This window comes from Pinus tabuliformis, chromosome 3_1 (genome assembly GCF_031772625.1).
Source record: "Pinus tabuliformis cultivar Carrire ecotype Pingquan chromosome 3_1, CPIR1, whole genome shotgun sequence".
Taxonomy (NCBI): domain Eukaryota; kingdom Viridiplantae; phylum Streptophyta; class Pinopsida; order Pinales; family Pinaceae; genus Pinus; species Pinus tabuliformis.
The window spans coordinates 133,363,440-133,379,267 of record NC_142301.1 but is presented as its reverse complement, the minus strand read 5'-3'; the positions used below and the strand labels follow the sequence as shown (position 1 = coordinate 133,379,267).

The 15,828-nt window shown below is 38.3% G+C and overlaps 1 protein-coding gene across 4 annotated transcripts in view; it reads left to right on the top strand.

Annotated features, from left to right (window-relative positions):
• Positions 1-684: 684 nt before the first annotated feature.
• Positions 685-15,828, top strand: part of LOC149186124 (protein CHUP1, chloroplastic-like) — a 58,596-nt gene continuing 43,452 nt past the window's right edge. The window contains exons 1-8 of one of the 4 annotated variants that reach the window (XM_089410907.1): positions 685-909; positions 1,022-1,213; positions 1,343-1,414; positions 1,548-1,751; positions 1,922-2,016; positions 2,745-3,530; positions 3,700-5,217; positions 5,397-5,528. In XM_089410907.1, coding sequence (XP_089267033.1) covers positions 1,408-1,414; positions 1,548-1,751; positions 1,922-2,016; positions 2,745-3,530; positions 3,700-5,217; positions 5,397-5,528 — 2,742 coding nt within the window. In that variant the 5' untranslated portion in view covers positions 685-909; positions 1,022-1,213; positions 1,343-1,407. Of the gene's footprint in view, positions 910-929; positions 1,214-1,342; positions 1,415-1,547; positions 1,752-1,921; positions 2,017-2,744; positions 3,531-3,699; positions 5,218-5,396; positions 5,529-15,828 lie in introns of those variants that run through there. The other 3 variants (XM_089410910.1, XM_089410908.1, XM_089410909.1) reach the window with 3 other exon arrangements.

Here is a 15,828-nt window from a genome sequence, read left to right as displayed (position 1 = left end):
AGCTCGGGAGGCTTCTCTCCAAGCTTTTTGAGCATAAGAATAAAATCTTAAATCAAAATAAATAATTTGTTTCTTTAGGTCCAATAGACCATTATTTGGTCTCAGTGGATGTTAACCATCATCATCATCATGATAATATTAATAAAAGTTATAAAATTTAGAATAATTATATTACCAAATTTTAATGAATATTATCGAAACCAATTTAAAAAATAATGAATATTATCGAAACCCATTTAAAAAATATTTAAACTTCTTCGAAAATGGAAACAAATTTTCTGGCAAATTTTTAAACATTTTCTTGGTACGACATAAATACTCGGAATGCTCTTTTTTCCATGCTTAATTAAAAGAAAAAAAATCATATGGCAATTGATGGACAAAATTTCTACAAGGTGCTTAAACAATTTCTTGGTAAGATATAAATACTCTGAATGCTCTTTTTTCAATGCTCGGAAAAAAAGGAAAAAATCATATGGCAATCGGATAGACGCGTGGGTGGGACTTCCGAGCCTAAACGAATTCATTCAATACGAAAAACACCCATCCCTTAAACCCCGGAATGAATTTTAAACTTTGGAACACTAAGATTCGGAGACCCCACAATTGTGTCGATCTGTTGCGTGTGAGATTGCTCAGCGCATACAAAATATAAATGTAAGAGCAGATGCCTCCGCGGCGATCCAACAAATTTGTCAACGCTAACAGTCTAATCCCATGCTTCCCACAATATAAAACTGTGTGCTCACTATTTTATTAAATCCACCATATTTCTCAGGGGTGTAATATATTCCAGTTGGACTTGTATTTAATTGGATGGACGGCTGCTGGCAAAAATTTTCGGCATAATTCATCAATTCCCGGTAGCCGGATACAGAGTGACATTGACATTGTGATTGTGAATTTCGTGTATACTTCAAACCCTTGGATGACAAACTCGTTTTGATTTTGCTTATGGCAAAGTATGCTCTGAGCTTTTTCATTTAAAGCATGAATTCATTCTGGCTTGTGTGTTTAGCAGTCAAATATACCGGACTCTGCAAAATTTGGCCCGACTCTGTCCAGCTTTTAACTGTTCTTCGTTCCGGGGAGAAATTTTTTATCAAGTTTCGTTGAAGAATTTGATAGACTTCGGTGCCAACGACAAAATGACATGACACTAGCTTCATGGCTTGCTTCTGTTAAAATTGGAACGGGTTTTGCGTTTTGTAAGGTTTGACCCGCTTAAGATTTGATTTGTTAGAGGCTTTATCTAATCAATATTTGAAGTGATTATGTTGTTTGAACGAATAAGTCGTCGACTATTTTGCTTAAATGGATTTGATCGGACTTAATTGCACAGGAGTTCACTCTTTTGAAGTACTGTTTTTAGCGGAATTCTGGTTTTATTCAGTGAAAGACGCTGGCATGGCGAGTATATCTCTTTTGTTTTATATTCCGTATTTATTGTTGCTTGAGAGGCTTTTTAAAGAAATTGCCTTCTTTCTGAAGGTTTGAGAGTAGAGAAAATAAGTTTGTTCTTACAATCTGTGTAAATTGCGTTTTAGGTGATCGAGGAAGCCGGATTTCTGAGACTTCACGACAGATAAGCGCGATAGGCGGGCGATTAACGGTGGCGAGTAGAAGAATTACATATATGTTAGTGAAGATAGGCCTTGCTATCAGTCTTTCGGTTACAGCTTACATATTGACTCATCTGAGATTTAGGCCTGTCAATCGAAAGACTATCAGAGGATCGGATGCTCAGGGAGGTAAACATTCCGTTTCTCCCTTGTCTGCGTTGCTATTCATTTTGTTTTTCGATTTATTTGATATTTTCTGCAAAAGGTAAAGAAATTAGTCTTGATTTTCTGTTTACGCTTTATCTTGTCTTAATTAATTTCCTGAGAATGCTCTTGAATCCTGATTGTTGTGGATCCAGAGTTAGGAAACTCTAACAAGAAGGCTCAAGACAATGTGGAAATCAAGAAAGAAATATGTTCGTACACGAAAGTGGACTCAACACAGGAAAATGATGTATGTAAAGCTGTTCCAATTGGTTTTTCTTCCGTTGCAGAAGTTTTATTTTATTTTTATGGATTACTCAAAATTTATCAGTACAGTTTGTTTTTAATAGTTAATCTAGGGTCTTGATCATTTCATTTTCTCTTGGATTACTCTCAAATTCTAGAATTGATGTCTGAGGGTCCGTTGACCGGTAGTTAGCTGTGTTTAGTATTTAGGGGATGGAGCTTTGCTATGCATGCTCACAGAGAGGGATTAAATTGAATGATTGTGAGATGTTTATAGTGAACTAAGCCACAAGACCGGTGTCAATGAAAACCGGGCATTGTCAAGTCGAGTCGGGTGGTCACACACATCACAGTATAAAGGCCCGGGTCAATGAAAGCGGGCTATTGTTATAGCCCCACAAGGTTTGATTCCTCAGAAAAGTGGATTGCGTGCTCCGGCAAGGGTGCCGTTGTAAGTGTTTGAGTCATCATGGCTGTTAAGTCGAGTGTTCACATGCGTCGCAGTATAAAACAGTGTTCCACATCTTTACAGGTGGTGGACACAAATACAAGTGCGATAAGCGTCTTTCATATTAATTGTGAACTAGGGCGGCCCAAGGGCATCCTGCTGAATTGGAAGGAATATATTCTCTTTTGAATGTTTTCCCAAACTAATAGATGATCATGTTTAAATTTATCTATGATCGGTTCAATTCAAAGTTGAATAATGTATAAAATGGACGGGCTATGCAGATGGGGGTCGTTAAAAGAGTTGATAGCATTAGTCCATCACTGAGCTTGGCCAACGATGATCTCCTCTTGCCAGAGTTCAATGCACTTTTATCAGGAGAGATCGAGTTTCCTTTGGAAGAGGTTGTTTCATCTTCTAAACCTACACAGTCGGGTGGTGAGGAGAAGCAGGTTATTGCAGTAGATCCTCATATAATTCCTGAGGAATATAAGCACATGTGCGAGGAGGCAATTTCAGATAATGCTGCCGAAATTGAGAGATTGAAGAATCTTGTAGAAGAATTGCAGAAAAGTGAAGAAAATCTTCAAGGGGAATTGCTGGAGTATTATGGTCTCATGGAACAGGAAACAAACATAGTAGAATTACAAAAACGGCTCCAACTAAACACGGTTGAGATTGAAATGCTCAATTTAAAACTGAATTCTTTGGAAACTCAAAAGAAGAAACTTGAAGAGGAAGTAGAGGAATCTTCCCTAGTAAAGAAAGAGCTTGAATCTGCCAGAGCAATGATTAAAGAACTTCAGAGACAGATACAAATGGAATTTATGCAGACAAAAGAGCAACTTCTTATGCTCAACCAACAAGTTGCAGTTCTTCAAGACACTGAGAAAAAGTATTCTGAAAAGAAATTCGAGATTGAGAAGAAACTGCAGACTTTGAAAGATCTGGAAATCGAAGTGATGGAATTAAGAAGGGCCAACAAAGAGTTGCAACATGAGAAGCGGGAGCTGATGCTGAAACTAGACAATGCAGAAACCCAAATTGCTTCCCTCTCTAAAATAACAGAGGTATGCCTTTTTCAGTATATGGTGTTATGTTTTTCACCTAGTACTGGGTTGAGTGTAAGACTTCTCTGGTTAGCTGCTTTTTGTGCATTTTAAGTTATTTGTATAATATGGCAGTTCAAATCAAATTAAAAGATGGCAATGATCGTGTCTATATTTTCTTTGCCTGCAGACAGAGACAATGCAAAAGGCAAGAGAAGAGCTGAAAACTTTGAGGCATGAGAATGAAGATCTGTTAAAGCAAGTGGAAGGTCTGCAAAATAATCGATTTAGTGAAGTGGAAGAACTGGTGTATTTAAGATGGGTTAATGCATGTCTACGCTATGAATTAAGGAACTACCAACCCCCTCCAGGAAAACTGACAGCACGACATCTCAACAAAAGCTTGAGCCCAAGGTCACAGGAGAATGCAAAGCAGCTTATGTTGGAATATGCAGGACATGATTCTCTAGCATTACATGACAAAGAGTGTACAGATAATGACTCCAAGAGTCCATCATCCCATACATCAACACCTCCTGAGAGTTGTGATTTTGATGAATCCTCTTTAGACAGCACCTCTACCAGACTAACCCGATTGAAGAAACCAAGCCTAATTCACAAGCTAAAAAGATGGGGGAGAAGTAAGGAGGGTTCTGCAGTGTCATCAGTTAGATCAGCTGGAGACAGAAGAGGAACTGGGCCTATTACAGGTTACAGAAGTCCAGGGCATGAAAGTCCAGGGTACAGAAGTCCAGGGCATGAAAATCCAGGGCACAGAAGTCCAGGGCATGAAAGTCCAGGGCACAAACAGTCAATTTCAGTTAGCTCATTAGAATTTATAATGCCGATAAGTTCAAGCACTGATGCTTCCGTTGCCTCTTTAACAAGACACAATGGCCCCAAAACAAAGGCAAGGTCGAAATCAGATACTTTCCTTGAGACACATGATCTTGCAGCAATGGTTGATTCTCCTAGAAAGGATGACTATCATACATCAAGAACAACTCTGGATATGAGTGACTCATTAATCAATGTGGCAACTTCATTTCAACTTATGTCAAAGTCTGTGGGAGGCATGCATGGTGGGGAGCATCCTGACTCTAAAGTCAGACATAATTTATCAATACAGAGAGAGAATGACATCAAAGAAAGAGCAGAGCAAGCAAGAGCAGCAAAGTTTTCTGAAAAATTGAAAACTGAGGCACTGGCTGAAAGTGTTATGCCAGAGAAGTTTATAGACACTATTCAAACAAGGGGATCTCAAACTGATTCAAAAAATGGCAATGACCGTGAAAGCAAGGAGCCTGAAATTAGCAAAATGACATTTAAAGGAGTACAAAAGAGGGCTCCGAGGGTTGCAAAGAAACCTCCAAAGCCATCCACTGGTTCTTTGACATACAGTAATGCTTCATCAAAAGCTTCCCATGCCATACCTATCTCCCCACCTCCTCCACCTCCACCTCCAGCTGCCCCTGGTATGATTCCAACTCCACCGGCACCTCCAACTGGCATCCCAATTGAATCTCAAGGCAGAGCAGGAGATAAAGTGCAAAGAGTGCCACAGGTAGTTGAGTTCTATCAATCGCTAGTGAAAAGAGAAGTGCAAAAGGAAATTTCGAATGTGGCATCCACAGCATCAACCAACATTTCAGATGCTTGTAGTAACATGATTGGAGAGTTTGGAAACAAATCTGCATATCTTTTATCTGTGAGTACTACTTTTTGAGTCACAAATGTGCTATGAATCTGCCTTAATTAGCATTCATATTTATTTGAATAACAATTTAAAGAGTTTGGATGTCAATTTTTGGACCTCCGCTTCTTGTTATTTGAAAAAAATTGTTTGGCATTGAACAAAGGTAAACAACTGGTCCTCTGTGAATGCAGGTTAAAGCTGATGTGGAGACTCAAGGTGACTTTGTTCAATCACTGGCAAATGAAGTTCGGGCAGCTGCTTACACAAACATTAAAGATGTTGTTGACTTTGTGCACTGGTTGGATGAAGAACTATCGTTTTTGGTATGTATCTGCATCTCCATGAAAAATCTAAACCTAGGGCTAATTACCGTGTTACTATACTCTGTATTTTTCAAGAGATGATGCTTTCCTAATTTCATATGAAGCTCATTTCCCCTGTTTCTCTGGATTCATGATTTTGTTGTTATGCACTATTTTTCTCAGAATTGTATCTCAGTAGAAATTATCATGTTCATATTAAAAATATATTCATTAATAGATCACTATTTTAACATAGACTGAAAAGATGTGATTGTTAAAATATTAATTTGCTTTAGTTACATCAATAAACATAATGTAGAGCACTCTTCAACCTTTTTTAAGATGAAGAGATTGCTCCCAACTTCAGAAGAAAAATGGAACAATGAAAGGAGTGGATTCGTAGGAGTTTGAAAAATGTTTGACGCATAAATGAAAAAACTGCAAAGGACGTACAAGCTTGAAAGACCCACATGGGAAGTTTGTGAGTGAAGTTGTGAATGTGGAAAGGACCTGCAAGACATGTTAGTGGATGTGTCAATAGGAGTTTGTGCTTGTGGAAATTTGAGAGGCCTGCAAATCAGGGTTGCAGGTTTTGCAAGTCAATATTGTGGATGGAGAAATTAGAGAACCTGAAAGGATGAATAGTGGATGATGTAAAGTCCCACAAAGAGATGTTGTGGAGAATTGGATTGTGGGGAGTTAAGGTGCTGCATTTGAGAATTATGTTACCGCAAACCTAAGTTGCATGAAATGGGGAAACGGGTACGAGTTTCCGAAACGGGCACGGGTACGAAACATGACCCCCCCCAAATTTTGGAAACGGGGAAATGCAATACATGATACATTATAATTTATAACATTGAAAGTTTAAACATTATGATTAAATTTACATCACATTTACTCATGAATTATCACATAATAAAAATAGCAATATCGGAATATCCAAAATCAACCTTTATTATATATCCAAATTTCAAAATCAGCCTTATTATATATATGAGGCTGCAAGTACAATAAAGACTGAGGCTACAAGAACTATAAATACAAAAGACTAATCCTCATCATCATAATCCTCATCAAAAATAGAAGCAGAAGCACACTCAACAGTGGATGGTGGCGCTGAAGAAGATGATGGGCCAATTCCACTTCCAGGCTGGACCTCAATATTTAGGGCAGCAAGAGAGAGATCCAAATTAGGAATTTTTGGATCCACATCCCATTCTTTAGAAGGACCATTGTTGTATTCTGGACCACTACGAGATGCAAGGCGAAGGTTGGAGTGCACATAAACAAGATCCTCTGCTTTTTGTGAGCCCAACCTATTGCGCTTCACATAATGAATAAAACCATAGGTGCTCCAATTCCTTTCTGTTGATGAAGAGCTTGCCACTTGTGAAAGAACACGAATGACAAGGTTTTGCAAATGTACACCATTTTCTCCATGACAAATCCACCACCTAACTGGATTCATGGTGCTTCTCTCCTCCAAAGCTGATATATCTGAATAATGATCTAATCCTGCAGCAAAACTGGAAAATTCTTCCTTTACCTCCCTGTGTAGATGAGATAGAAATATTCTCATAAGGGCTTTTTTTACCCCATTGGCCACCTCTCTATCCTTATGGGGTGCCTTCTTCTTCCCATTGCTTTGAGCAATAAGCTCCTCATCTTAAAATTTGGGGTCAAGGCATGTGCTAAAGTGTGTAATGGAGTGTTGAAATTGTTCCACCTATCAACAATGATTTTCTTGACTAAATGAACAAAATGATCATCAACAAACAAAAGCTATGGAGACTCTTGTGAAATAATTTCCATAGTTTTCTCAACCATGGAATCCATGCCATCATATACCTCTCCTAAGAAAGGTTGTTCAGTGTCAACTTTCCGAAGAAGCTGAAATGCAGGGGTTGTGAACTTTAGCAAGAAATCTATCTTGCTCCACCAGTCCTCATCAAGGCACAATCTACGCACCATATATCCCCACTCTGAATTTGTTTGTCTCCACTCAACCCAAAATTGACTCACCACCATAAAAACTAATGCCTGCTTAACCTCAACAAGGCTGCGCAACATCAGGAAGTTTGAGGCATATTTCATCTCAACAACTTTTAACAACTCTAATTTGGAGTACTCTCGAAATATTGCCTGAGATTAGTGGTGGTTGGTGATGAATTTAACAATCTCCCTTGCTTCCCCTGTGATTTCCTTTATCCATGGAACTTTGTTGTTGATCTTCTCTAAAATCAGATTCAGATTATGGACAATGCAGGGTGTCCAAAAGATGTGGTCATACCTTCCTTCAATAATTAAACTTGCATCTTTGCAAACTGGTGCATTATCTGTGATAACTTGCACCACCCTCTTGCCAGTAAGGAGAGCAAACAACATTGAATGAGATACCACATGCATAGATGCACCTAGCCACTCTGGAATCAATTTCTTCTCTCACTTGCACATTCACCAATTTAGCAATTCTGCTATCCTAAACTGAATGGGATGCCCCTTTTGTATTTTTGGATGCCAGTTGCTCATGTTGTTGAGTGGCATTGGCTCTCCTCTTCCTTGCTTCAACTACAATCCTTGTCTCAATGTTAGGTGGAGCTTGAGGAGGAACTTGACTAAGCTCGTCATGCCTTCTTTTCATTCCATCCGCCTTATCTTGCTCTCTTTGATATGCCCTCCTTGCCAATGGGTCTGCTGTTTTTGTGTAACCTGCAATCCCTTGTCCTCCTCCATGCAAAAGATGTGCCTTCACTCTTGGGTAGGAGCCCTTGTACGAATTATTGCAAATATTACATCGTCATTCCCATGAGCCACCACCTTCACATTTTTGAAGCTTCTGAACATGCCTCCGAAGAGGATAATATTCAGTGCTCGGGTTGGACCCAGGGCTTGAACTTGCAGTTGCACCTTGGTTAGAAGCCATTGCTGCAAAAAAAAAAAAATTGTAAAGAAAAAACGTTTTTCATATATTTGGAAGCATAAACCCTCGAAAAATTGAAGTAATAGTAGGAAAAAACTAAGAAAATGAATGTTTCTTACCCAAATTAATTTTTTGTAGCTGAAGCTACCCCAAAATGCCAGAAAAGACGAGAAATATGGTTGTGGCTGAGCCAAAAGCCAAGAATGTTGTAGTTGGAAACTCTGCACTCCAAATCTGCTACTGAAATCTCTTTCTCTTGCTATTGAAATCTTCTTTGCTCACTGTTGAAAATGCCCTAGCTCAAACCACTGCTCTCTTCCTCTTTTCTCCATCTCCAAGAGAAATGACTCGCTCAATTGTGTGATGAGGGAATGAGGCAAGAGCTTTTTTATAACTTGAGAGAAGCATCCACAAGATATTTTATTTGCGCAATAAAAAATTGGAAGCGAAAAAATAAAAAATAAATAAAAGAAAACTGCAATTGTGAAGTGGAAACTCCGCCGTACGGCCTAGAAACTCGTTTCCGGCTGTACTGGCCTTGTTTCCCTAGCGTGAAATGTGTCAGTACGACCGAAAACGAGTTTCCAAGCTATACGGTATGAGTTTCCTTGTTTCCTTTTTCATTTCTGGGCTGAAATGACCCTGGAGGCAACGTTTCCTGCAACATAGCCGCAAACCAATGTTATCAGAATTGAAAAATCTTGTGGATCGGGAATCAGTTAAAAACTGGAAAAAAACCGGTTTACCAAAAACACATAAAATCTTCATATTTTAAAGAAAAAAATATATATTCATGTGCATCCATATGAATCCAAACCATTTATACACAAATATGCACAAGTTCTCATTTATATAACAAGTAATAGTGCATTGAACCAAAATAACACTTAGTGCAAAACATCGCTGAACCAAAAAACATCAAGCAATAGGATCTAAAAGGCATATAGCAAGTAATAGTGCATATAACCAAAATAGCACTTAGTGAAAAACGTTGCTGAACCAAAAAACATCTAGAACAGGATCTAAAAGGCACTTATAGTCCAAAATAACATGATAGTACGATACCACAATCTACAATACTACAAATACAACCTACAAGTGGTAATTGTCAATTTCATCATCCTAATCATCCTCCTCATCATCATAATCATCATCCTAATCATCCTCCTCATCATCATTTGAAGAATGAGTAGCATCCAAGTCTGCAATCATTGCCTATATTGGGATCTTTATCATCAATATAACCCTCTAAACAGTAAAATAAGATAGAAAAAACATAGCATGTCAAGTCAAGATTTTGTTTTAGTGATGGGTACATTTTTAGTAGAGTCATTAATCATGATAGAGGAGTTCGACAACCATTTCCACTAACATCAAAGTACATAGAGGGATTGGTGTTGTTTATTAAATACTAGTTCCTTACTCTCGTACATGACAAAATGCAGTGGAAATGTTGCAATCTCGGCAATCCTGATATCCTGAAAAATTGTTAACTCTGCTGGATTTTGAGTGAAATATAAAAGTCTACTTTCTCCATATGAAATCAAATGAGGTTGGAACCACTCTCAAACATCCCGAGTCATTTCATGGTAATGTTAAAAATTTAAGTAAAATGATGGAAATGAAAGATTAAGGAGAATGCCACTTTCGCTTTAAGAATTTAACATTACCATGTGTTAAAATTGGCAACTAGGGCCAAACTCCACCTTGGTTAGCTCATATGATGGAGATGATATTTTTATTGGATTCCTCTTTCCGAGAGTTGTAGGATTGATCTAAAGATCATCTCATCCTGACAAGTATAAATGGAATTATGACTTTATTTCTTCTATGGACAAATTGTCAAGGTCGGCTAGAAGTCTAATGTAGGCTCTTGAATCCCAACAAACGTGTCTCTTCACCCTCAACGTTGTCTGTATATAGAGGACTCATTTTCCTCATTTGGTCACTCATCATCACACATCTTTCTCTCTCTACATTTGATTGGGTCATACAAAATTATAGGCAGCCTGTTCCTCTCCACGTGTGCGAAGGTTTGACTGGGATTTTTGTTCTCTACGTTGACCGAGTTGCATCCAACTTTGACTACCGTTGATCGGGCAATGTTTGACTACATTTTTTGTGGGAATTCTCTACTTGGGAAAGCCGCATATTATGGCACAAAAATCGAGACTTTTTGAGCAGGTTGACTAGCGTTGACTGCACCCCTTTGACCGCAGAAAGTTGCCTATGCATTGACCAAGTTTGACCAGATTTTTCAGAACTGTTTTGGGTTGATTTGGACTTTGGAGGTCGAGTTGAATGGGTTTGACTGAGCTGAATTGGAGGAGAATTTCTGCTAGTTTGACTAGCATTGACTTTTTGGTTAGGGCATCCTGTTGACTGCAGTTTGACTGGACTATTTTTCACAGTGTTTGGGCAAGTAAATTTTGTATATTGTACTTTCTCTCTCTATTGAACTTTTGAAGAATAATAAGAAGATTTGATCAAAGGGTTTTCCCTTCATTGGGGTTTTTCCCTAGCATCCACCAAATAGTGTGTCCTCTTGCCTTGCCTTGTCTTTTACTTATTGTTTATGTTCTATCTGAATTTACTATCAATGTTAATGTGACTGCTAATCTGGAAATTGATATTGGGCTAATAAGAAAAATTGAAGTAAATTGCTCTTAAGCATAGAACATACCATTGTTATCTAAAATTAACACCATGAAATGCATAGCAATAATAGGACCATAGGCTTGAATATTAGGCTGAGGACCATAGGCTTGAATATTAGGTTGGCCTAGGAGAGAATTAGAAGTAAACCAACCAATTGAAAAAATAAAAAGATAAAAAAGGCAATCTTTTATTTTTTTCTTTATTTTTATTTTTATTTATTTTTTTTTTTTTTTTTATGTTGCCCTGGGAAAGGACACACAGAACAAAATCGGTCCTGAACCGGTTGGTTTGGTGGAATAGGCCGGTTCAGTATGCCAGTTCCGTTACAGAACCGGACTGTTCGGTATTGAACCGTCCAATTCCGGTTTGGACCGATTTCGGGCCAAAGTCGGCTGGACTGATTGGTTCTAATAACATTTCCGCAAACAAGAAGAACATTGAATTGCAAAACATTGCCCATGACAGAGTGGCTCAGCAGGATTGTGTTGGAGGAAAATTGTTAAGGTGGGTAAAGGTGTGGACCAAGTTAACAAATGTGCAGAAGTGCAAGGAAGATCCAAAGAAGCAGGGACTGGATCCAAGATCCTAGAAAGGGAAAACAAAATCCATCGTCGATGATGTTGTGTGCCTTTGGAGCCCATAACAACATTCATGGCAAATTGCATTTCAATCCAGGCCTTACCTTTGAAGTTTTCAACACTCCAGGGTTTTCATACCTAACCAATTTCTTCAATGCGCATAAACTTTTCTTTGTTGGACCTTTTTTGTTATGATTTTTTACCGCCTAGATCCTCAATTTAGGCACCATTTCACTAATTTTGAATTCTAGGGCTTAGCTTTGAATGGGCTCAATCTTCTTTATTAGGCCTTTTCTCTCATTTGAATCCTTCTTTGTTCCTAACTCATTAATCAGGGCCGATCAGTGAATCATGCATCATTTTGTCTTCTTTGCCTTTGCAACATTTCAAACTATTTTTGAGCTCAATTTAGGAATCAGGCTCCTTTCTCTCATTGCTTTAGAATTTTGCGTATGCTTTAGGAATTGGGCAATATCTTTGGATTAGGCCCCTTATTCATTATAAATTTGAATTTTAAGCCCGATTTAGGAATAGGGCTCGCCCTTTTGATCAGGCCCTTTCTCTATTGCTTTCAAATGTTGTTTTTGATTTAGAAATTGGGCCGGATCTTTTGATTAGGGCCCTTTTGTTGAAATATGGTTGCCATTGATGTCAACCCAAGCAATGCCAGAAGAATCCCCTCTTTAGTTGATCAAAATGACAAGGAAAATCAAGTTTCTTGGGCTCAATACCATCATCATTTGATTCTCCTCATCTTACTGATTCCAATGGTATATGGCATGCCTTGTGGTTCATCTCGGTTGCGGAGATATACTTGATCAAAGATTGAAGCCCCCTTCTTATGGTCAAAGTCCCCAAAATGAGATGATGTGGCAGCTCATCATTGCCCAAATCTTGAGGCCATGAAGAATTTAATTAAATATTTTGAGGTCAAATTCGGTTGCATAAAAGGAGGCTTTTCAGGGGCATTGCGTCAAAAATTAATTTGATTTTAGGAGTGGCCCCTTCCAAATTTTTGGCTCCAAGAATTATTCAAATTTCAAAGTCTAAATTAGGTCGGCTTCCCTCCCTTTTTACAGGTTGGTTTGTCCTCTAGAAGATACCTCGACCTCTATATATTCAAGGCAAATCTGTCTTCAAATGTAACAAAAAAATCTGAGGCATTTTCAAAGTAATATTTCTACCTATTTGCAGCCTTTGGAGTAGTCACGCCAAACTTGAAGACAGGTCAATCTGTGGTAGAATTTTGGAAGAAGCACTTTCAATCTTTTGCTATTGAGTCTTCGTTGGGGTTTTAAGCAATTTTTGAGGTGATTCGGCCTGTTTGAAGGAGATTTGGGCTATTTTCTGAGGAAGTTCGTTGATGTTCTGAGGCAAGTTCATCTTAGTTTTCAGCCCTCTGTGGTAGGCAAGTCTGAAGCTAGTTGTTACAGTGTTTGTGCATCCATGCGGACTTACTGAAATAAGCTCTGTGGCTTATTCACACAGGCTCTGAGGTTTTACTTTGGCCTTCAACAAAAGCAAATCTCAGTGGCACACTCACTGATTTCTGAGCACTCAACCTGAGTCTGTTGGCTTACATTCACTGATCTCTTTTGATTCTCTTGTGCTTCGGCCCTCTATGACTCGATTTCAGATTTGCGTGCAAATTTTGGAGGCATTGTGCATGTTATAGTGCAATATTAGGGCTTTTTGATGACAAACTTTGGACTGATCTGAGCTTCAATTAACTCTGTTCCTGAGATCTTGGTGTGCTTAATTGTGTTCAAGGCAGATTTGAGAGGATTTTTCTTGTGTGACAAACTTCTGGCTTATGCAGACCTCGACATCACCATGAGATAAATACTCAGCCCTTGATTCGTCCTGTGACTCAACTCCTTCAATCAAATCTGTCCTCCTTGAATCAACTCAGAAGCTTATCTTGTGGCATTATTGAAGTTGGATTCGTTGGCAAATTAGTCTAGAGTATCCTTATGGTTCAGTGCCCTAATTTGAGGAGGAAATTAACAGTGTTTCTGAGGTCATTCTCAGCCTATTTGAAACTCGGACTTGCATTTTCCTGAGGTTAGCTATTGTAATTCTGAAGCAGCATTTAGGGTCTACTATCCTGAGGCATAATTTCTTTCCTTTCCAAGTTAGTGTTGATACGTCAAGGCGTATAGCAAAAGAAGTAAAGCTTAAACTAAGGTATGGTTTGATGTTATGGCTCAGATTTGGAAATTGTACAAGAATCATATGGAAGCAGTATAACCCTAACTGAACTCTTAGTAGTAGAAGCGCTGTGTACTAGTATTATCAAAGAACTAGAGCAGTGAAGGTAAATCAACAGAGATCTAATTAGTATTGTAGATAGACATCCTAAGATATATTCTTGGCATCATCAGATCTGTAGGCATCCTGCATCAGCAGACATCTCTAGGTATAACAATGGCACATCTTGCATCAACAATTTTTCTTTGAGGTATGAAATCGACTATTTGATTAAAGGCATTTTGCAATCTGAAAAGCTGTGCTGAAGTAAAGACTATTACTTTCACTTCATTTAGAAGCAACTTTGAAGTTGTTGAAGGAGTTTAGTTTTCATTGTAAATCTGAAGCACGCATTAGCAAAAAAGGGTTTTATTGAATATCCTTGTAAGTGGGTCATTGTCCCTGGTACGGGAACCCACAAATTGTTTGTTATTTTTATATATTAAGGGTGGTTGGGTGGTAAAAGGCAGGAGAGTAAGTCTCATTCTGGTTCTAGCCTTAAAATACTTTAGGGTGGCAGGGTGGTACTAGGGCAAGTTGAAGCTTACAGGGTGTTGGAGCATCCTATCAGTTGTAGCTGATCAAACTAGGGCATTGGAGCGCCCTTTCAGTTGGAGCTGGAAAAACTAGGGTGCAGGAGAGTCTTTTTAGGAGTTGGAGCTACTTTGTAAACTTGAATGCTTTTCTAGAGTACTAGGAAGTTGGGGCTTCCCTTTCAGTTGGAGCTGAAGAATTACTATACTCACAAATATTAGAAAAGCGTTCGACGATTTGTCTCTTGGAAAGGTTTCCACCTAAAAATTTGTCGTGTACTGCTCTTGTGATGTGTTTTTTTATTTACTGTTCTATTGTTCATGCTCTAAAATTTTATAATTAACTAATTGTAAGTGAGACACTGATTCACCCCCCTCTCAGAGTTTCAAACATCTTTCTCCTATCACTTTCAAATGTTGCATCCAATTTATGAATTGGGCACAATCTCTCTTGTTGCCTTCAAGTATTGTACGTGATTTATGAATTGGCCTTGATTTTGGAAGCTTTGCCTTTGTTTAAGAACCCTTCTTGTTTTGGCTTTTTACCTCCTCAATTCTCAAATTGGGCATTATTTCACTTGTTTTCAAATTGTGGGGTCGAGCTTTGAGTCAAACTTAATTTGATGATTGGGCCTCTTTTTTCCCATTTTGAATTCTTCTTTATTCTTGACTCAATAATTGTTCCCAATTAGTGAATTGACCATCTTTTCATCTAAGTTACCGGAAACGCTACCCCCAACTCCCAAAACATCGTTCGACGTTTCTGATATAGAAATGCGTACGAAACGGCTTGGAAACGACATGGAAACGTTTCTGCCACGTTTCACTTTTTTGGAAATGGCTAGCTTGAGATCGGAAACGTTTCAAAGGAGTCTCAAGAAAATTTGATTTGTTTCCAAAAAAAATTATATGTTTCCAAGCTTCCAAGTTTCTAGTTTTCCAAGTTTCCAATGTTCTAGGCACTTTATTGCAAGAATATATTCTAGGTTTGTTTTTCCAGAGCATGTAAATGCAGCTGAATTCTTTCCAGACCTTATATCCACCGATTACAACTTATTTGAAAGTGAAAATTTATCTTGAAAAAGGATTCATACATGATAGGGGTATCTGCCAACAAGTTTTCAACAATGCTAGATCTAAAAGGATGGAAGCCTGGAATTTGGAATGGAAACTCATAAGGTATCTATGAAATCAAGAAGAAAGTTGTTACCCACAAAGTTGGCTGGTGGAAGCAGTTTCTTTGCTTTAGGTTAAATTTCTCAACATTTCTTTACTAGTATCACACTTCACAATACTTAACTGCTTAAAATGTGGCATCTTGATTCTTGGTCATATGATCTTAGGTTGTGAATAAATAAATCCAACTTACTTCTTTCTAT